This window comes from Mytilinidion resinicola (genome assembly GCF_010093595.1).
Source record: "Mytilinidion resinicola strain CBS 304.34 unplaced genomic scaffold BDZ99scaffold_3, whole genome shotgun sequence".
Taxonomy (NCBI): domain Eukaryota; kingdom Fungi; phylum Ascomycota; class Dothideomycetes; order Mytilinidiales; family Mytilinidiaceae; genus Mytilinidion; species Mytilinidion resinicola.
In genome coordinates, this window is record NW_022985439.1 from 2,441,954 (window position 1) to 2,461,229 (window position 19,276).

General features: G+C 51.1%; 9 protein-coding genes across 9 annotated transcripts; 5 read left to right on the forward strand and 4 right to left on the reverse strand.

Annotated features, from left to right (window-relative positions):
- Window positions 1-1,486: 1,486 nt before the first annotated feature.
- On the forward strand, window positions 1,487-1,957 carry BDZ99DRAFT_567239 (uncharacterized protein). The gene is made up of 2 exons (XM_033727665.1): window positions 1,487-1,630; window positions 1,681-1,957. Exons 1-2 carry the CDS (start codon window positions 1,581-1,583, stop codon window positions 1,871-1,873), a joined length of 243 nt encoding a protein of 80 aa, XP_033582352.1. The 5' UTR covers window positions 1,487-1,580; the 3' UTR covers window positions 1,874-1,957.
- Window positions 1,958-2,071: 114 nt separating this feature from the next.
- On the reverse strand, window positions 2,072-4,303 carry BDZ99DRAFT_409270 (MFS general substrate transporter). The gene is made up of 5 exons (XM_033716539.1): window positions 4,119-4,303; window positions 3,949-4,010; window positions 3,446-3,813; window positions 2,405-3,276; window positions 2,072-2,340 (listed from the first exon to the last, which is right to left on the reverse strand). The coding sequence occupies exons 1-5, from the start codon at window positions 4,269-4,271 to the stop codon at window positions 2,236-2,238; spliced, it is 1,560 nt and encodes a 519-aa protein (XP_033582353.1). The 5' UTR covers window positions 4,272-4,303; the 3' UTR covers window positions 2,072-2,235.
- Window positions 4,304-8,320: 4,017 nt separating this feature from the next.
- Window positions 8,321-8,949, reverse strand: BDZ99DRAFT_459272 (uncharacterized protein). The gene has a single exon (XM_033719127.1). The coding sequence runs from the start codon at window positions 8,882-8,884 to the stop codon at window positions 8,408-8,410; it is 477 nt and encodes a 158-aa protein (XP_033582354.1). The 5' UTR covers window positions 8,885-8,949; the 3' UTR covers window positions 8,321-8,407.
- On the forward strand, window positions 8,942-9,247 carry BDZ99DRAFT_516118 (uncharacterized protein; the record flags this gene model as incomplete). The annotated part of the gene is made up of 2 exons (XM_033725040.1): window positions 8,942-9,171; window positions 9,223-9,247. 2 exons carry the CDS (start codon window positions 8,942-8,944, stop codon window positions 9,245-9,247), a joined length of 255 nt encoding a protein of 84 aa, XP_033582355.1.
- Window positions 9,239-10,035, reverse strand: BDZ99DRAFT_550165 (uncharacterized protein; the record flags this gene model as incomplete). Its single annotated transcript, XM_033726976.1, has 2 exons — window positions 9,239-9,816; window positions 9,960-10,035. The coding sequence occupies 2 exons, from the start codon at window positions 10,033-10,035 to the stop codon at window positions 9,275-9,277; spliced, it is 618 nt and encodes a 205-aa protein (XP_033582356.1). The 3' UTR covers window positions 9,239-9,274.
- Window positions 10,036-10,646: 611 nt separating this feature from the next.
- BDZ99DRAFT_567242 (uncharacterized protein) lies at window positions 10,647-12,403 on the forward strand. The gene has a single exon (XM_033727666.1). It carries the CDS (start codon window positions 10,785-10,787, stop codon window positions 12,189-12,191), a length of 1,407 nt encoding a protein of 468 aa, XP_033582357.1. The 5' UTR covers window positions 10,647-10,784; the 3' UTR covers window positions 12,192-12,403.
- Window positions 12,404-12,778: 375 nt separating this feature from the next.
- On the forward strand, window positions 12,779-13,747 carry BDZ99DRAFT_516121 (uncharacterized protein; the record flags this gene model as incomplete). The annotated part of the gene is made up of 1 exon (XM_033725041.1): window positions 12,779-13,747. The coding sequence occupies one exon, from the start codon at window positions 12,779-12,781 to the stop codon at window positions 13,745-13,747; it is 969 nt and encodes a 322-aa protein (XP_033582358.1).
- A 729-nt stretch (window positions 13,748-14,476) lies between these two features.
- BDZ99DRAFT_459274 (uncharacterized protein) lies at window positions 14,477-15,509 on the forward strand. Its single transcript, XM_033719128.1, has 3 exons — window positions 14,477-15,330; window positions 15,386-15,425; window positions 15,474-15,509. The coding sequence occupies exons 1-2, from the start codon at window positions 14,854-14,856 to the stop codon at window positions 15,419-15,421; spliced, it is 513 nt and encodes a 170-aa protein (XP_033582359.1). The 5' UTR covers window positions 14,477-14,853; the 3' UTR covers window positions 15,422-15,425; window positions 15,474-15,509.
- BDZ99DRAFT_459275 (very long-chain acyl-CoA synthetase/fatty acid transporter) lies at window positions 15,173-17,782 on the reverse strand. Its single transcript, XM_033719129.1, has 3 exons — window positions 17,653-17,782; window positions 16,803-17,578; window positions 15,173-16,654 (listed from the first exon to the last, which is right to left on the reverse strand). The coding sequence occupies exons 1-3, from the start codon at window positions 17,657-17,659 to the stop codon at window positions 15,491-15,493; spliced, it is 1,947 nt and encodes a 648-aa protein (XP_033582360.1). The 5' UTR covers window positions 17,660-17,782; the 3' UTR covers window positions 15,173-15,490.
- Window positions 17,783-19,276: the final 1,494 nt, after the last annotated feature.

The following is a 19,276-nucleotide window of genomic DNA, read 5'->3' on the forward strand; positions in this document are numbered from 1 at the left end:
CTGACTGGCATATGCAGACATAGAAGGTGGGGGGCCATGTCCTCGGGGTGGAGACGGATACTGGTGCAGATATGGATACTGTGGCTGCATATACGGTGGTTGCACTGGCACTGGATGACCGGGCCCCCAATAGGACGGCGGAGGTTGGGCATGGTAACTGACTGGATGCTGTCTTGAAGATGACCTAGAACGCATACTCTGAGCAGGCGCGACGACTGCCGAGTCTCGAGCACCTATAGAGGACTGACGTCGACGTTGCGCTCGGTCTAGTTTAGGCTTACATTCACAGTTTGGAACCGTGCAGAGTTCGTTCTCCTCCTTTCTGCGTTCCTCTTTCAGCCTGCGGGAGACCGATTCAGACCTCTGTACGGGCTTTCGCGGGTTTCGGCTGATTGTCATTTCGCCGTTCTGACCAATGTCTATGAAAATGTGGTTCTTGTCACCCTCCACATGATCTGAGTCGTAGCCAACCATCGGCCCAATGTCGATCTTTTCGCGTGTAAAAGAGGCTTGCCTAACAAGTTTAATGTCTGGAATAGGTGGTGTAACGGCGTCAGAGCCTGAGTAGTAGCCCGAGTCTTTCGAGCGCTTGGACGCGGCAGACATCGATTTGCCATCGTCGAACGCTGATGCTGAATCCGCATTGTCCCTTGGTGCAGCGGTAGATCTACGGCTAGAGTAGCCGGAGTCGGATTGCTCGAAGTTGACGGTTTTGACAACAGGTTGCCCAGAATCCACTTGCACGCCCAATTTGGACGGACTCGACTGTTTGGCAGCAACATTAGATTTTTCGCGGCGGTGACAATCTGACTCAAATTCGCTATCATCGGAGTTCGCGTCTTCGCAATACGCCGGCAGAGGTCGCCGAGGACCCACTTGCACGCTCACATCGGACCAGTTCGAGCGTTTGGCAGCGGCACCGTATATGTTGCGGTGGCGATGAGACTTGACTTCGCTATTATCGGAGGAGTAGACGTCTTCGCAATATGCCGCCCGCGGTCGGGGAGCGGTCTGCGGAGACGAGATATTCATCGCGCTAGCTCAACTGCTACAAAGGTAAGAACGCAGGTCGACTTCGTGGTGTTAACGATGAGATTGAAGGTCGGTGGGCCCACAGCGGCGCGCGATGATCTCCTCAGTTTTTTGACTGGTATCTGCTCACGCACAAGGCTGAGCTGAACACAGATCCGCGACAGCACAAGTTTGCGAATCCTGTGGCGGTGCAAGAGCTCGTATTCTCTGCCCTGGCCAATGGGGATGTTTGGCCCCCACACTCTTCCCTCGTGGCGTTCATGTTCCACAGCACAAGTGTGCGGTCGACGTTTTGTGAGTAAAGGAAGTTGTGGGTATCGATATTCGAATATCGAAAGTGAGAAGTTGCGCGGATATTCAGATGAAGAAGACCAACGATAGCCTCATGAAAAGAGATGTATAAAGTCGCGAAAAATAGCAATGGCCATAAAGTACCAAACAGTCCAACTATCAACGAGAAGGAAACTCTTCGACAACGGAACTCTGTCTTACTTCTCTCTTCATGATTCCAGAGCAAACGCCAAACAACACAGAAACGCAGCCTCGAGATGGCGGACGGAAGCCATAGATCTCCTGCACCTACGGAAGACCACAATGAGTTAGTGAGACGCTTGCTGATTGGCTGACCTTCTGCTGACTGTGCCACAGTTCTAGACCAGCTCAAGAATCCCTTTCCTTTACTATGCAACGCTTTCTCGAGGATCGAGACGATGAAATTTTGTTGCATAAGCAACAACCAAGTCCTGAGAGCTCTCGAAGTAATCGTTTACAGGCGGTCATCGACGAAGTGGACCGACTGGGGTTATCTGGAAAAGACGCAGAAAGCAAGCAGGACAAGTAAGGGGAAGAACCGAAGGGGGATGGGCCATGTATGCACATGAGATATTTCGGTGTAGCGAGATAGAGGCTTGCATTGGTCTTGGAGGTAAAGAGAAGGTTGTGGGGGAATGCTCAGCGCACGGGTCTCATGATGACTCAGCCTAATGAATGGATCAAGGTCACGTGGCATCTTAGAGTGCATGTAGACTTGATTGATTGCGTGCGTTTAGCTATCGCAAGCGATTGAATTCATTAGTAATGCACAGCTTTTCTACTCCCCTTAGTTTCTTTTCTTGATCGTGAGCAATTCGTTGTTTATTGCCGCCATTCATATCACATCCCAAACCCTACTCCTCCCAAGTCAAAGACCAATCCCCCCAGCCCTCAAGAGGACCGGCGGCCATATGGCTCAAACGGGAACACCGCCGCAATCCCTGCCATAACAATGTACAGCGCAGCACAGATATAAATCGGCACGGGGGTATTCGTCTAGATCGCACTCGTCGTCAGCATCGTATCTCCGAACTCTACTAATTGATATAGATCCACTCACATCCGCAACCGTCGCAATAACCGCGCTCAAAATTCCCATCATCCGATTAAACCCCACCGCAATCCCATTCCCTGTTCCGCGATGTGCACTCGGCAGTACCTCAGGCGTATACGCATACAGCGTGCCATAATACACGTTCAGCCAAAAGCTGATCACGCAAGTAAAGCCCAGATTCTGCGCATTGTTGCGTACCTGCGTATACGCGAAGAAGAACGCCATTGTGGCGAGTGCGCCGAGGACCATGGTGTACTTCCGGCCTAGGAACTTGACGGAGCAGAGGTACCCAGCGAGTATGGGCCCGAAGATCGAGCACATATTCGAGAGGGCGTAGTTGCGCCATGTAATATAGGCGGATGTTTCGCCGAACAAAGCACCGCGGGAGGCAAGATAGCTAGGCAGGAAGACGTTGTAAAGGGGGTAGGCGAGGCCGATGAGGGCCCATGAGACCCAGATGAGGAACGTGGAGATGGCGATGCGGGGGGTGGCGAGGAGACCTCGCAAGTGCACCATGACGCCCGATATTCCAAATCTAGAACCCGATGGCGCAGCAGTAGCTCCGCATGCAGAGAGCTTTTCGAGGGTCAGGGAGAAGGGACGGTTGTATCTCGTTGCGATGCCTTTGAGGGTTTCAACCACTTCAGCATCGGCGCCGCGGCCGAGGAGGTATTTTGGGGTTTCGTTGAGGCGTATCACGGTGATGCGTAGGATTGACATGACAAATACCAGCGAGCCGGATGCGTACCAGATGTAGCGCCATCCTTTATTATTGGAGTAGGAACAAGGGGCGGCGGTGGTGTCAATGGACGGATCAGTACAAGAGAACTTGGGGATGAAACCCCAGGCGAAGAGGCCAGCGATTAACTGGCCAATTCCTAAGTTCGGTCAGCTAGAAGGCCGTAAATGAGAGAGATGAACAAGGTTGAATGTTTTTTGTTCAGAAACTGAGTCGAGAGAGGAACGGTTGAGTCTTGGTGAGCTTCGAGATGAACGCAGCGGGCGAGCGGCTGAGTCATGAAAAGGGATAGATGAAAGAGCACGCACCCCACCATAGGGCCATCAGAGTCAACAGCCATTGATCTTTGCTGGGTAGATATTCCAAGAAGACTGTTGTGTCCAAGACCAGATTTCCTCCTGCACCAAAGGAACTCAGGGCGATGAACAGCCCGAGCACATACCAGTTCGGCGAGGCTCCAGCGAGAATGGCGAAAACAGAGCAGATCATGAGAGAGACATTGAAGGCAAGCTTTCTCCCAATGACGTCGGCACCTATTCCCCAAAAAAGAGCTCCGGCAAGCATCCCCGAGTAAGCGGCTATGGTCATGCCTTTTGGGTAGGATGGTTTGAATTCGAGGGCAGCCCGATCCGCGATGATGGATTGAATGAGCAGGATGAGAGAATCAACGGCATAGCTGTAGACCTGTGAGCTGGTGCATATGGATGAAGGTGCGCTGGGAAATAAATTGTATCGGAGGATTGAGGTGCATTGGGCGATACTTTGTAGATCAAGAATTTACGGGGGAGCACGAGGATTTTGAAGTATTTACCCAAAACCATTCAATACGAAAAGCTTCCATTGATACGTGGTGAACCCAATCTCGTCGATGGCCTTGCAAAATATACGTTAGCAAAGAAAGACGAATCTAAAAACACAAATGCGTCCGCACATGTTGTCGCGATAGCTCTCGATGGCATAGTGACGAACATGGATACTAACGTCGTTGACTAGATGCATCTTAGCATTTAGCACTGGGTCCGTATGCTCTAGTTGCAATATGTCCTCGCCGTTCTGAATTGAGGCGGCTTCAAGTGATAGTTGCTCGACGTCTTCCTCTGGGACTTTAGCTTCGTCACCCTCCTTCGACGTCATGATTGATAGATATTCGACGTTGACAAGGTATACCGTCCAGGGCGTTCCTCGGGAGATTTCCAGCGTTGAGTTTGAGGTTCAATCACTATACCGCAGTAGGTCTCTGGTGCTATTGAAAGCTGTAGCCGTCAGGTTGTCATGGCGTAGCAATGAAACGGGCGAGCGATAGTAGAAGAAACGGAAGAAAGGACGTAGGACTGAAGCTGGGAAATGTTGACCTGGGTGAGAACGCTATTCGACGAGGAAAAAATATATGCAGGTGCTAATGAATCTTCTGCAAGAGAAGGGCCAACAGCAATGGCCTGGTGTTGCAGGTGCCTTCCTAGCAGACAAGCAAGAATAAATGCAATTATCCATGGATCCGTATTTGGCCCTATACGCCGTTGCTTCGACGATGCGCCCGAGGTTCCAAGGTTACATGTGGAGAAGATCCAAATACACCTCCGTTGATAGGTCAGACCAACCAGGTGGGCGTCATGAACATAGAAGGAGCTTCCTTATCGATGCCCTTGAGATCCTATGCTACCTAATCAGGACGTTAAGTCCACTGGCAGAGTTTCCTGACGGCCTCGTTATCTTTGATGCCCCGCGCATGCCGCGTTACGACCCGTCGAATGAATTTGGCATCAGTTGACGCCTCGATTCTAGGAAAATCTTATCTGCAAAGTCAGTTGAACACTTTTGTGCTCGTAAGTAGGCTTATCTTTGAGTTGTCACAGGCTCCACCTGCCATTGGGGATGTACTCTGGATGTCAACAGTGAGTGTTGGTTGATCGACGTAAAAGTCTTTCCTCTGCGGCTCCGAAATAGTTAAGGGGCCGGAATGAGGCACCGCACGCACCCCACCAAAATGAACACAACTCACCCAAATCTTTATTAGATTTTATTCTGAAACTTAGTAACACGAGTTAAGTTAACAGTCTTTACCCCTGCTTATTTTTTGGGAATGTTTACCACAGATATAAGTGAGTTGTATTCATTTTAGTGGGGTGCGCAGGTGCCTCATTACGGCCACTTATTTCGACGCCGAAGACCCTGCGCTTTGGACTTCGACTTTCGTACTGATAAACACACGTAGACGCTGTAGACCTAGTCACCAAAGTCTAGAATTCTACCTATAACTACCAGCCCCCACGATTCATTCATTCGCCCTCATTTGACACCCCTCTGCCCTTCCAAGATACCTGGCTCATCTGCATCTAAATGCCTCGAATCCTATTACTCGTATTCCCTTATCGCTGATCATGTTTTCCTTCCGCGCTCTATGGTCATCATGCGCATTCTCTTGGTTCGACTCTCCGTACATTGCCCATTGAAGTCTCTCGGCGTTTCGACCTTCAGGAAAGCATGCGGCAAAGGCAAATGAGATAGAGGTGTAGATCAGAACAAGCTTATTGTGGATTGCGCCTCTGGCGACTAGCTTGGCCAAAAACAGTCAGTAGATTGCATCTGTCGGTGCGCGACGGGACGCCACGAACTCATGTCAACTCATCATCTTCTCCCAGCTTGTCCCAGCAATTCGCCATCAGCTGTTGCTCTCAATCCGTCTTTATCTACCCCTTGCGCACCGCTCGCGCAGGCGCCCTACCGTGCGCTCTCCTCTTTTTGCTAGGCGATTGCCAGCGAATCTCGACTTGAACGCGATCTATGTCATTGTTGAGGCTAAAGACGATCGCCCATCACCATCCCGACGCTTTAACATCAAGATCCATTCTTCTTCAGCCGCGAGCGGTCCAGTGTCCGCACTTCCTATAGAGAATACTGCTGCAATTTTGTCCCGTGCCCTGTTTCCCACGGCAATTGAGGAATTAGCATTTGATTTAGGACTCGAACGAGACCTTCATAGCGCTGAAATACCCTAAGACGTTGGTAGGACATTCTAGGCGCAGTAGGTGGACTGATTTATCAGACAGCCTTACAGGAGGTGATAAGTTGATGCGTACATCTGTCTATATAATGTTTTTCTTGCAAGTTCTTTTAGTCCATCTCACCTCCCACTACATCTATCGTTATAGATCTTTAAGGCATAATGCGTCGGCTTTATTCTCTCGGCTGGAAACTGTTCTATAGTGCTGGTTCGAAACTTCCAGCTTCCCACATATCTAGCCGAGAGGCAAAGTAAAGAAGCAAATTCGAGAGCTCGTATCTCTATACCGTAATTCCTCTTGTTCTGCGACCTGCGGAAGTCATTTCCGTTTTCGTAATTGGCAAATTTCACTGTGTCGAAATCGCAGTCTCACATCCCATGTCCTTCCATTTCAGTAGAGTTGGCCAGGTGAAGATTCTATTTGTTCCGTGAAGACCGATGGAAACTCGGTTCAACGATCCTTACCGTTCACCAAAGCGTATATCTAAACCTCCTGAAATCTAATTCTTGACCCCTGTAGACGCATCGCAAAAGTTCCCTTGTGGCATGCTCGTGCATAAACGGCCCTGCGCCCGTAAATGCCACAGGCGGTAACGCGATGCATGAAGACGGATTCGCGAGCCGGCCGTTGGTCGTTCCTTTTTGGTGGTCCCGTTGGGCGAGCGTGGGATAGCGAATACCAGCTGAAAACACTCAGTACCACTTACCTCAGCGGAACCTACTGAGTGAACGCCGGTCTGCCTTCGCTGGGGCATACTGAGATGGTAACCTCTGAGCTGAGTGTCCCTGGAGCCCGAACCTGGCCTACCCCTGCGAGTGCGTGCCAACCCCGCAGCTCTTTTCTAAGGCTCGGCTTCTTATTGACCCAGCCGCTCCAATGTTTGTAGCTCTCGCAAGCTCATTCTAGATCAACCTGCATGGACGGAAACACAACAACGCGGTGTCTCTGAGCTACCTAAGATAACAGTACTACAGCCTCTCTGTACGTCCGGTGACCTGAAACTGAGTTGACCCTGGTCCAACTCCCGTTCTGGGCTAATGTTGAACTGGCTTCAATATTAATTGGCTAGGAAGTTGCTAAGTCTCCCTAGAGGTCTCCGGAAGTGCTAATGTTAGCGCTGGGTTACCGGACGTGGGAAGAGCTTGTGTATATATACAGGTACCCCTCTCATCTAGGGGAGCCCTTGACGTCCTACGATTCTGGAGCTCTCTCAATTCTTAGCCTTCAGCGCTGATCTCAACACAACGTCAACCGCCCTAAAGAACAAAAGGATACGATCAGTTTTCCGCACCTTCTCACATCTTCTCTTCTTATCGACCACTCTACTCGTCCTCCCAACCACGGATGCCCAAGTCGGAACCGTCACCCAAGAAATAACCACCCAGTCCGCCTTTCCATTCCAAAAAATTATGCGCACAAAAATGCTTCGTAGTCACGGATAATTGTCCCTACGATGTTCTCGGAAGTGTAATCGGCTGTGCACCGCGCACAGTATGCAAGGACAGTGGCTGGCTTGCCAAAAACGAATGCTATTGCCGGCAGGACTTGCAAGTCGTAGGGCAAAGCTTTCTGACCAGCTGTGTGTCCGTATTGTGTGACGTGGGCGACTTCGCGATTGATGCGTCCACCGTAGGGAGTGTATATGCGCAGTATTGTGTTGAAAAGGGATTCCCTGCGGCGGCAACCGCTACCATACAGGCGACAACAACTGGGCCAGGGGATTCAAGTGCGACTGCGGCTACGGGTTTCAGTGTTGAACCAACGAGATCCTCAACGGCGACGAATTCGTCATCACAGTCACACCAGCTTTCTACTCCTTCAATCATCGGGATAGTTGTTGGAGTCGGGATAGCTGTTGGAGGACTGGTCGCACTGGCAATCCTCTCAGCTGTGCCCAAGAAACTTTTTGGACCAGCAAATGGTCCACACGCACGGCAGCTTTCACTCGAGATGCAGCCTGTTTCCGCCGAACCTGTACCACGAGCCTTATTATCCGAGGCAGGTCGCCGAATCCGAAGTCTCGCCCGATGACTCTGTGTCGATGGTATCAAGGATATCGAGACCAGCCCCAACGCTGGTACCTACCGCGCCGGGGTATCAACGGAGATGGTAGATGGGAAGACTGGTATTCCGTGACAATTTTGTTCGCGGGAGGTCTGAGAGGCTGAATGACAAAGCTTGATCTGTTACATTGAATAGACTGTAGTACAAATATTTATATTTCCCTTACAATCATCTCGCGAACGCCAGGGGTCTACCGACCTCACCTCACTCCCACCCTTGATTTCGGGGCGACTTATTCAGATAACCTATATACTTCCTCGCCTGCGCCTCATACCCCTCCATATCCAGATTCTGGAATGCCCTCAACTCCCCCAGCCTCTCTGCCATCAATATCTCAACCCTTTCCCTCCCCGGATGTCTCCTAGGCTCCATTCCACTCACCCTCGCCTCCAGGTACACTCTCCACGCACTCATGCAGGCCAGCATGAATTGGACCTGCGCAATCATGCATACATCTCGGCATCTCAGCACATTGTCCAGTGCCGCCTTGCCGTAATCAAGAGCTTGATCCGCACGCTTCTTCCGTTCAGCGCCTTCGCGAGCTCGCATGGACAGTCCAATTGAGGTCTCCATTAAGTTCTGGCATACACGCGAGACCTGCTTGGGCGAGCTTGCAGGGCTGTTTTCGAGGTAGTGCAACACTTTGGAGAAGTGGTGGTGAGCTTGTCTGAGGTCCTCCATCGTGATTTTGTTAGGAGCGAATAGTATGGATGCTGATGTCGTAGGCTCATTGCCATCATGCTGGGGCGGCTCGAGATGTCCGTCGAGGAATGCATAGATGCATATAAGAAAATGATGGAACAGGTCTTTGAGAAGAGAGCCAACCGTTCCTTCATCGGCGTCCTCGGTGGTGTAAAGCCGCGATTTTCGTCCAAGGCTCTCGAAGACGCCATTTTAGAAGTGATTAGAGGACGTGGCATCTCCGTCGATGGAAAGCTCGAGAACGGGACGAGGCCACGGTGCAAGGTGTGAGTTTTTCGGGTGACGCCCGTCAAATTTCTTCAAAGCTAACAGTCCAGCTTCGTCTGCACAAAGGTCCAATAAAACAAACACCATAACCCGCCTACGCAGCTACCGCCTCCCAGCATGCGCGCCGCATTTGTTGAGGCTGAAAGTGTGCTTCAAACTGAGGTCCGAGAAGTCCAGTGCGCCGGAGCCGCCTACACGGACGGAGACGTGTGGGTCTAGGACGGAGACTACACGGGATAGTCTAGCGTTGGCATCTATAGAGGGGTCTTGCGCGGCTGTGGTTAAGAGGGGGAGCAAGTTGGCGATGAATCGCATCCGCGCGTAGTAATGCAGCACGAATTTGAGGTCCAGACCTTCGGCTGTCTCGTCTCGGCCTTGCAGCGTCATGTATCCGGGTGTCATGAATAGCAGGTTCAGCTTCTTTTCTTTGGCGGCGACCTCGCCGCACACGCTGTCGACGTTTTTGAGGAGGGAGATGTCGGTTTGAAGAAAGGTTGGCTGGGCGGAGGGGTTCAGGGTTTTCATGGAGGCAATGGCTGTGTCGGCTGCGGACTGGCTGCGGCCGATGAGGTAGATTTTGGGGGAGGGGGTGTGATGGGCAAAGGCGAGGGCTGTGGAAAGAGAGATGCCAGAGGTGCCCCCGACTGGGGGGTGTTAGTGAAATTGAGGGTTTCCAAAAGAACATATAGGGTAGAAAAGAGTCTTTGCATTATGTAATCCGCTTCAAAAAAGATACTCTCGGCGGGCGTCTCGTAAAGAGTGGAATGTTAGAGCAGGTTAAACTTACCGAACACCGCCACGAGTCCTGGGGCTAGAGTTTTGAGGGCCGCGTTATGGGCTTGGACGGTTTTGAGGCTCACCATTGCTGCTTCGATCTCTAGCGACCAGATACGGAATTGCAGGATGTAGGACGCCAATAGGATCTAAGTATTCTTATCGCAATGAATATTTGGTACGAGACAAAGAGCTAGAAAAGCAGGGGACAATGTTCTGAAATAGGACTTACTCATTAGCCCAGCAGTCCTTCGGGGAAACTTAGATGAGCACGAGCATCTGAGATGAGTGAGACAACGTCAAGTAATACGAGCGGCTTCCCGTGCGTGATTCGTCTGTTGGTTTAGTTTCGGCGGAAGACTGGATAGCATGATCTGGGTATCACCAGCTCCCAAACAAAGATTTGGCTCCGGATATATCTCTAGGTATCAACAAGACGTAAGTATATGGCGACTGCAAGTAGAAAGCTGAGCAAGCATCGGTGTTCAAAATATTAACGCCAGAACCTTCTCTGACGCCGATGAGGTAGGTGCGCTCCGGGAAATGATTCCAGGGTCAAGTGTGAAAGCTGTACTTAGGGGGGTCCGTATAAGGACAGAACTAAACCCAATTTAGGTGGTGTGTGGTGGGGGGGCGCGAAGCGACGTGGTCAAAGATTGTCATCATTCAACCTCTCTTCTCCTCAACAAAACTGACATAGCCTCAATACAAAGGCGCCGACGCCTCATACAAACCTTAACTGAATTCCATTTAGGCATAGTTACACACCGCTCGCCACGCCTAGGTGCCTCGCCCGCCAAAATCAACGACGACGGAACCCTTCGTCGCTTCAACCAATATGGCATTTGATAGCGGCGATAATACAACCCGTGGTCTGAACGCACTACCCCCAGAACTACTTTTGTCCATCACAGAACTTCTAGGCCGCAACGACCTCCGCAACCTTCGTCTGGTATCGCGCAAAGTTACCCCCGCAGCAACTACCGTCTTGTTTCGAACGATTTCGATAACGACAGATCGCTTTGGGGTGCCAGAGCTACCGATTCGCCATGTGAAGCATGATCTTGAGTTGGCAAAACTGGTTCAACAACTTCGTTTCGATACCGTAGAGTCTGGGCTGTGGCGACATCCACCCAACGGGATTGTTTTAACTCGTAACGCGGTCTTCCAGTCAGTCAGGAACACGAGCTCATTCCTCAACTTTCCAAATGTCAAGAAGCTCACTATCTGTGCCTCCAATGCCAGCAACGAGAGCGGGTATCCTGACGTCTTTGTGCTTCCCTTCTTCCTGGCCACGTTGTTCTCTGAGCTCCGACATCAGCAGCCCGAGATTACCCTAGAGAGTCTCCATATCCACAATCTAGTCCACGATGTTTCTCGCTACTCTCTGTGGAAGGCATCAAGCGCCCACATGCTGAGAAACCTAAAGGATCTCAGACTCCACCTTTGGTCACGACCGTCGCGGGAATTCGAAACTCGTAAGACCATGGCACTCCTTCCGAAGGTCTGGCTCCTCCCCTGTCGCAATCAACTCCGCCACTTATCGTTGAGCTGCAACGTTCACTTCGGGTACTTACCGAAGTTTGACCTTCGGGGAGTACATTTTCCTTGTCTAAAGACGCTAGCACTTCGACGGTACATTTTCTCTGACGAATGGCAATTGAATTGGCTACTTTCACACTCAGACACACTTGCTGAGCTTTATATCGCCGATAGTGGAATTCTATCCCTTACCATTAGCAATCTACTCCTGGACGATGAGTTCTACCCTAAATACAGCCTCTACGACGTACTGACGAGTTCTGAAACAACATGCACCGTCTGGGACCTTTCGTGGGAAAATTTGTTCGAAAAAATAGAGAGCGTAATGTCATTGCAGCATTTTGTCTTCGGTGAGGTGGTTGGGAACGCGGGCCCCTATGAGGAGAGCTGGGAAACTCTCATCCAGACGACATGGGAATCAGTGAGCTACTTGACGGTGACGGATCAGCTCATGGGCCGGTTCGACAAACATTACCGCCCATGGCCAAGAAAAGACATTAAGGACCCGTTCCCGGACTGGGAGGGTCGTAGGAAAGATGACCGGGAGGCTTTGAAGGAGTTGGTTGAGGAGGCTGAGGGGTGCCCAGTCGAATGGGTAGAGGACCCGCTGCTGTATCAGAAAGTGCTCAGGCGGGCTCGGACTTTGGATTTGGCGCTCCCCTCTACTAGGGATTCTAAAGAAACTGATGGGTCAAGAGCTTGACCATGGTTCGCGAGAAGATACTACTACTTGGTCACGTGAGGCTTGGAGTAGAAAGCATAGAACGCGTGTCAGTCTCGTGACACTGCGGAAGGTGCCCATACCCCGTCCAAAATGTTAGGCAGAACGTCTTGTAAAATGCCAAAATGCACCGGGGCACCTCAGACGGCGCCAAATGAGGGTCTACAAAATGATTCATCTTCGTCTCGAGCCCCACTTTTCCGCCGTCGTCAAGGGAGAAGTCCTCCACTTGCAACACCACAGATTCTTCGACTCACTACCTCACTTGACCACTGCCTAAGGTCCGCAGCATCATGGAGTTGCGCGGAGCCGATCAGCTTCACAATCCCAGAGTCGAGGACGTCGACACCCGCTCTTTCACCATCGCTGCACCAACGCCTTCGACCGCGACGGCTCCGCCAGTTGCACCACCCTCAGCATAAGACGGCCGGCCTGGGAGGACTGGCCTCGGAGCTACTCCTCAACGTCAACAAATATATAGATGCGACCGATCTTCGAAGCTTCCGCTTGGTGTGCCGAAAATTTGCATCTATTGCTGCCGAGGATCTGTTCTCTACCATAACATTCGAATGCTCACATTGAATTCGCCTCATCTAGTCGTTCAAGTCCGCGAGGTCCGCATCGAGATGGAGAGACTCAGATACTGCTCTTGCAAAGTTTCAAACGGCGTTTCCTGGAAGATGTATTTGACGTACATTGAACAAGTGTTCGACACTATTGACCGCTTTCCTTCCATAACTGCCGTCAAGCGCGGCTTTATTCCAAATCACAACCTGTGCGAAAACCAACCCTACAACTTTTCCAATACGCCGTTGAGCGTTTGCATTGTCTCCGACGACATCTTGACTAACCTGTTTCGAAAACTCCATTCGACGAGATCAATACAACGTCTACAAATTGAAAACATCGGTCCTTTCACCCATCCCGGCCTTCAAGCATCCGAGTTCCGGGCGAGCGCTGGGAACAATCGTAGCCAGGCTTTGCGCAATCTGAAAGATCTTCGGCTGCACGTGGCATACGACAAGTCACTAAACAATAAGACGAAAACGAACAATCTAGTTGCGACTCTCGCGGAGCTCCCATCGCTTTGGCTGAGGCCCGCAGCCGCCAGCCTCTGTCATCTTACCTTGGGGTGTCACGAGGTCCTTTTCGGCTATTATCCAAAGCTTGATCTCAAAGGAGTCCACTTTCCCTGCCTGAAGACCCTCGCCCTGCGGAATTTCGCCTTTTCACACGAATGGCAATTAGAATGGCTGACCTCGCACTCTGATACACTCCGCGAGGCCTATCTTGGTAACTGCGCGGTGCTCGTTGCCAATGATACCAACATGTCTATGGATGCCGACTCATACCCAATCCACGGAACTCTGCATTTTATCCACGGCATATATACTTACGGATCAACAGTACAGTACCCTCTACGATGGGATGCTATTTTCGACGTTTGTAAGCGGCTCCCTCATCTCCGCCAGTTTGGCTGTGGCGCTATTTCTCCGGGGAAGCATTGGGAGCGTCACCTCCAGCCTCCAACTACTTAGGATTGCCGAGAATATGTTATAGGATGCGCAGACTTCTTAATACGGCTTGCTACAGGATACAGAGGCTTCACTCTGCCGAACCAAGGACATGCCGGTTCTGTGGAGGGGTGGGAGTCGCAGGGCGAGCGGGACGCAAGGGCTTACACCGAGCTACAGGAGACAACTGCGACCCGCCGGTGCTCCGGGTTATGATAGCACGTTGGCACGCGGGGCATGGAAAAGATGGCACACTAATTCTAGAACAAACTATCTTGTGTGTACACCTATCTGCCACTGCTTGGGTTGCTTCATTGTATTTTCAGGAATCTGGAAAAGACAGAAGCTCTTCACCTTGGGCTATGTGGAAACTTGTTGAAGCACTTTATGTAGTGGCAGACAGGTGTACGCCCGGGCAGAGCACTTGATGAGTGTGCCGCTTTTCTCATGCCTAGTGTGGATGGTATGGAATTGCGCTTGTTGTCTCAATGGATAATCTGAGGTCGGACCCGGATGGATACTCTGCAGGGCCTTAGTAGCAACCAAGAGCGGCATCCTTTGAAAGGTGCACTAGAGAACCTCGACCTAGAATACTTGAATCACGAGAATGGAAACGGAAAATCGGAACTTTCCGCGCAAGAGAATTGTAAGATGATTGACAGTTATGAATGACGCTGTCTGGGGTGGCCAAACGAGTTTTCAAATAGCTCAGACCGATGGAGTAGTCTCGCATTGAGATACTTAACCCTCTATTGAAGTTCCTCAAGCAGCGATAACATCGTGTATGCACACTGGTTTCATGACCAGGTACAAAATTGTTCTCAAAGTAGCATAGCATTTTCACAAACCCGCGTTGGGATGCTCAATGTACCTCCAAGAACCCAAGAGCGGTTCCTCAGCTGTTTTAAATTTCGTCCAGCTTGCCACTCCGACAGCTTTGATGAAGTGAAATGTACGACCCAGGACCCGAGGTGAGTCTTTCCGTTTCGAAACCACACTTGCCGCCGACTTCAACCAATCTTGCGCTCTTGCAGAGCTCCTCACCCTGAACATCACACAAACCTCTACTCAACACCTCGACACCAACTACTCCGGCCAGTTGGGCTCCGGCGATGGCGTCGGATCTAACGATGGAGTCGCTTGCGCAGACTGGCGACCCCGGAGTTGACGACACTGACAGCTCTGACGCTAAAGCTCCCTGTGCGTCTTCTATCACTATACCTTCAAGGTCTGCTTCGGAAAGAGAAGGCCTCGAAAAATTGCCCCCGGAACTTCTCTTGCTCGTCGCCAAATCGCTAGGGACTCAAGATCTTCGTAACTTCCGCTTGGTGTCTCGACAGCTGGAGCCTATCGCGGCCGGCGTACTGTTCTTTACTATCGCCGTTACAATCTCGTCGGACCGCAGTGCAGTGCGAGCGATCCCACTTCTAAATTCGAAATTATCGGGTAGTGCTCACGAAGTTCGATTTAATTTCTATCTCCCTCCATCAATCCCTCTTACAGAAGTCCGAGACTTCGCCTTCAGATTATTCATTCGCCAATACAAGATAGTCAGACAGCTCACTAAGCTTCTCTCTTGCTCTCTCGACACCGCTGTAAGGAGTGCCCTAAATAACATGTCTTTAGTAGGTCAAAAGGGAGCCTGATTTCTACTGCGTTAACCTTTACATCGTCTTTAGAGTTTCAAAAGCCCATTAGGGTACTGCAGTTAGTTGTCAGAAATGCCTAGACTTATATCGTGGTACTGTACCAATACATCTCTTCTCTTCACAATTTCACATTCCCGCCCTTAATCGCAGCAAGTTCATACACCCCAAACCTCTCATACACCCTCTCACCATTTCTTTCAACCAGCCAGAACAACACATCCCCACTCTGCTCCACATCGCCCACCTCAATGCCCTCAGCCTGAAACTCCGTCTTCTGATGCTTATTCGTCCCCGTCGTCTGCAGCTCCCTCGTAAACCTCAAGAACAGCGGAATCGAATACTTCGGCAGTGACCTCCCCAAATGCCCCGCCAAAGCCACCAACGCATGCGGCCTCGGCTTGAGCCCCTTCTCCGTCTTCTCATGATGGCTCTCATCCAACACGACCGCCGCACAGCCCGCTCTCCCATCATGATTCGGCACCTTCACCCCAAAAACCGCAGCCTCTTTCACGACATTCCCAGGACACAGCCCCAGCGCCTGCGCCACCTCCGCCGTCGACACATTCTCCGACTTCCACCGAAACGTATCTCCAATCCGATCCACAAACCACCACCGATTCTCCCGATCCCACCTTACTAGATCCCCCGTGCTGAAATACGCATCCCCCTTCCTCTTCACATCCCGCAGGATCTTTGACCCCGTCGCGCCCTTGTTGCCAAAGTACCCCTGGAACTTCACCTTGATGTTCTGCGGGTCGAGCTTATACGCCAGCTCCCCCGGCTCGTCCCAGCCCGCTATCACACATAGGCCCGTTTTCGGATCGCGCAGCGGAGCCGGTGGGTCCGTCTCCGGGTCTATTTTGATGACTGCCAAACCCGGCCCCATGAACATCGTCGCGAGCGCGCCGTTGCGGCCGATGGCTCCGGAGGAGAAGCCGTTGGTGCTCTTGTTGAACATGCCGCTGGGGCCCTCAGTGGCGGCGTAGAACTCGCAGATGGTGGGGATGTTGAAGCGCGCTTTGAAGAGCTCCCACACGTCTGGGCGCAGGCCGTTGCCGTAGGCGAGACGCACGCAGTGGGCTGTGTCGGTGGGGCGCGGCGGCGCGGCGAGCAGGTAGCGGCAGGTTTCGCCGACGTAGTGGATGATGGTAGCGTTGGTAGCGAGGATGGCGGGCCAGAAGGTGTGGTGGGAGAAGCGGCGGCCGAGGGAGAGGGTGCAGCCGCGCGTGAGGATGCTGAGGGTGGCGAGGAGGGAGGCGGAGGAGTGGTACAGGGGCATGCACTAGATAGGTTAGGTTTGGGATTGATCATATTGATTGTGATAGAATTAAGGGGAAGGAAGTTCGAATTTAGAGAATTTGGAGATGCGTTTTATCTTTCTGAGATCTAGAAAAGGAGATATTTCGAAGAGTGAAAAGACTGTAACGCACAGTGTATAATATATCGTCCTTTTTCAGGGGTAGCCAGCCAGCAATGAAGCGGCTGCCCAGCCTCGCCTTCGACCAGCTTACTATAGCCGGTTTCGGGAGTCCTGTAGTCCCACTCGTGTATATCAGAATGGCCATATCGTGCATCTCCTGTCCAGACCTCGCCTCGTCAGGCTCTCTCACGGCCTCACCGCTCTCAATGGCTGCCTCCAGCTCCGAGGTAAAGAAAAGTAGCTCTACATCGCCTTTCCCGTCCCGGAAGTTCGGATCCGCCAGCTCGACGATAACTTCATCTGTGAATTCCTTTTTTATCTCCGCGTCCGCAAGGACGAGTCTTGACGTCGAAGTCCGGATCGAATGAAGCAGCGGCTTCCCGGTCAGATTATAATTGATGAACGCAGGCTTGGCACCGATGCTCCATAGTCCGAACCATATCCAGATAAACACTTCCGAGTTCACGAAATCCATCGCCACCACCTCATTTTTCTGTACACCCTTCTCTCGCTTCAGCCATGAGCCGTATTTCAGGACCATTTGGTATGCCTCGCCGTACGTCCATGTTTTGCCGTTCCAGAGGAGGAAGGGATGTGTAGCGTTAGAGGACCTGGCATGACCTTCAAGTATATAGAAGAGGTTCGAGTGGCCTCGGGCAGCGACTAGGCGCTGCTCGATCCCACTATGAATGTAGGTGGATAGAAGGTCCCAGTCGTAGACCAGACCGAGGCGGGCGTTGAGGTAGGCGGCTGCGGCGGTAACAGCTGGAATGGCTATCGGGAGGGCTAATGAAGGTTCTCGATCAGTAATGAACAGACGTTGAAGGGTTATATGAGGATTCGAGCATGGTGTGACCTACCAGCCATAATGTCCGACACGCTATTGTAATGGACTAGATTACAATGAGGCTATCATGAGCAGAGAAAACACGAATCGTCAGTGTTACATCTATACCTTGAAGATTTCATGATATAGGAAGTCTGGGAAAGCTTAGGGACAGCCATATGCCTAGCTGGTCGGGGCGCTGAATATCAGCAGAGAAATCGGCCATATCGACGCTGCGAATGCCGAGGCATCGCGGGGGCTTGCAGGGGTCTTTAATGTGGGAAAAAATGATATTATTCATTATTATCTCGTGCTATGCCCACTTAGTTTGAGGTAGGAGGTGTGGATGTTGGTCTCCGCCGAGAAGGTGGGAGGTCAGTGTTTTTTTGGATAGGAGTCGTGTATAGGGGTCTTTAGTAGTGGATAGTCCGTAAACATTCAGGCGTCTAGGACAGCTAGCTTCCTTGATATGACTAAAGTGGACCATGACTTTTGGTGATCTCCTTCGCCTTTGGTTTCAAAATAGGTGTTCGCATCCGAAGATATCGATATTGGTTCAGTACGGTCACGTGATAGACCGAACTAAATGATGAATCACCTCGGGCCCATGTTCTGAGAAACTATTTCAGATAACAGTGTTAAGCAGAGATGCTTATTGTCGTGAGTGTGCTCGTGTCTTCGAAGGAAAATATATGTCATCACGTGATGCTCAGTGGCATCGGTGAACCAACCTTACGAAGTATCTCAGGAACCTCATAGTCTAGTAGGATGTCTATATACACCGCAGGACGGACGGGCAAGGCAATTCCTCATGTAGAGGATCTGAGGTTCCTGAGATAAAACCAACCTCCCAATTCTGTCTTATTATATCTTGCATAACACTGTCTAGAGTTGATCCCACGGTAAGGCAAGAAGTGAAGCATCATTAAACCTCTGTAATATACCACCCGCACTTCACCACAGCTTCTTTTAGATTTCAGTAGCTACTAACTCACCCATGGCTCCTGACGTGCTTCTATTCTATTCCCTATAAATCGCTCACCTTCCACCTTCCTCGTCTACAACCCCTCTCCCCCTCTAACCTCTCTTCTCGACAAAAAAACTAAAAAGGAATATCGCACTCCTACCCACCACCATGTCCACCACAGCCCTCTCTTCAAACTCTCTGAGCTGTGCTGCTGCAGCCCTAATCCCCTTTATTAATCCCATAAGCCCTACCACCACCATCTTCGACATCACCTCCACTAACGACAAAGTCGCCACCATCACCGTTTACGGTGCAGAGTGCCCAACCACGATTATCACCACCACCACCACCGCCACCATCACAAAGAGCGGCGAATGTATAATCATGTGATATTCCGGCGATTGGGGGAGGGAGGGAGGGATAGGTATGGATTGTGGTTGAGAGCGCGGTCTGGACTCACTGTGTTGTTGAGTTATGGCGAGAAAGCGGAGGGTCATCTTGCACAACATCTAGCAAAGACTATCAATTACCTTATCATCCGCAATTGTGCCCGTCTGGGTAATGCCCTTGTAGTGATTTTGGAAGGAGTAGCCTTCACTCCCAACATCATGAGTATAGGATAGGGCCGAGGTCTACCTAACTATTACTTTAGCTAGCTCAGAGACACCGCGGTGTTGAGGTTCTATGCATG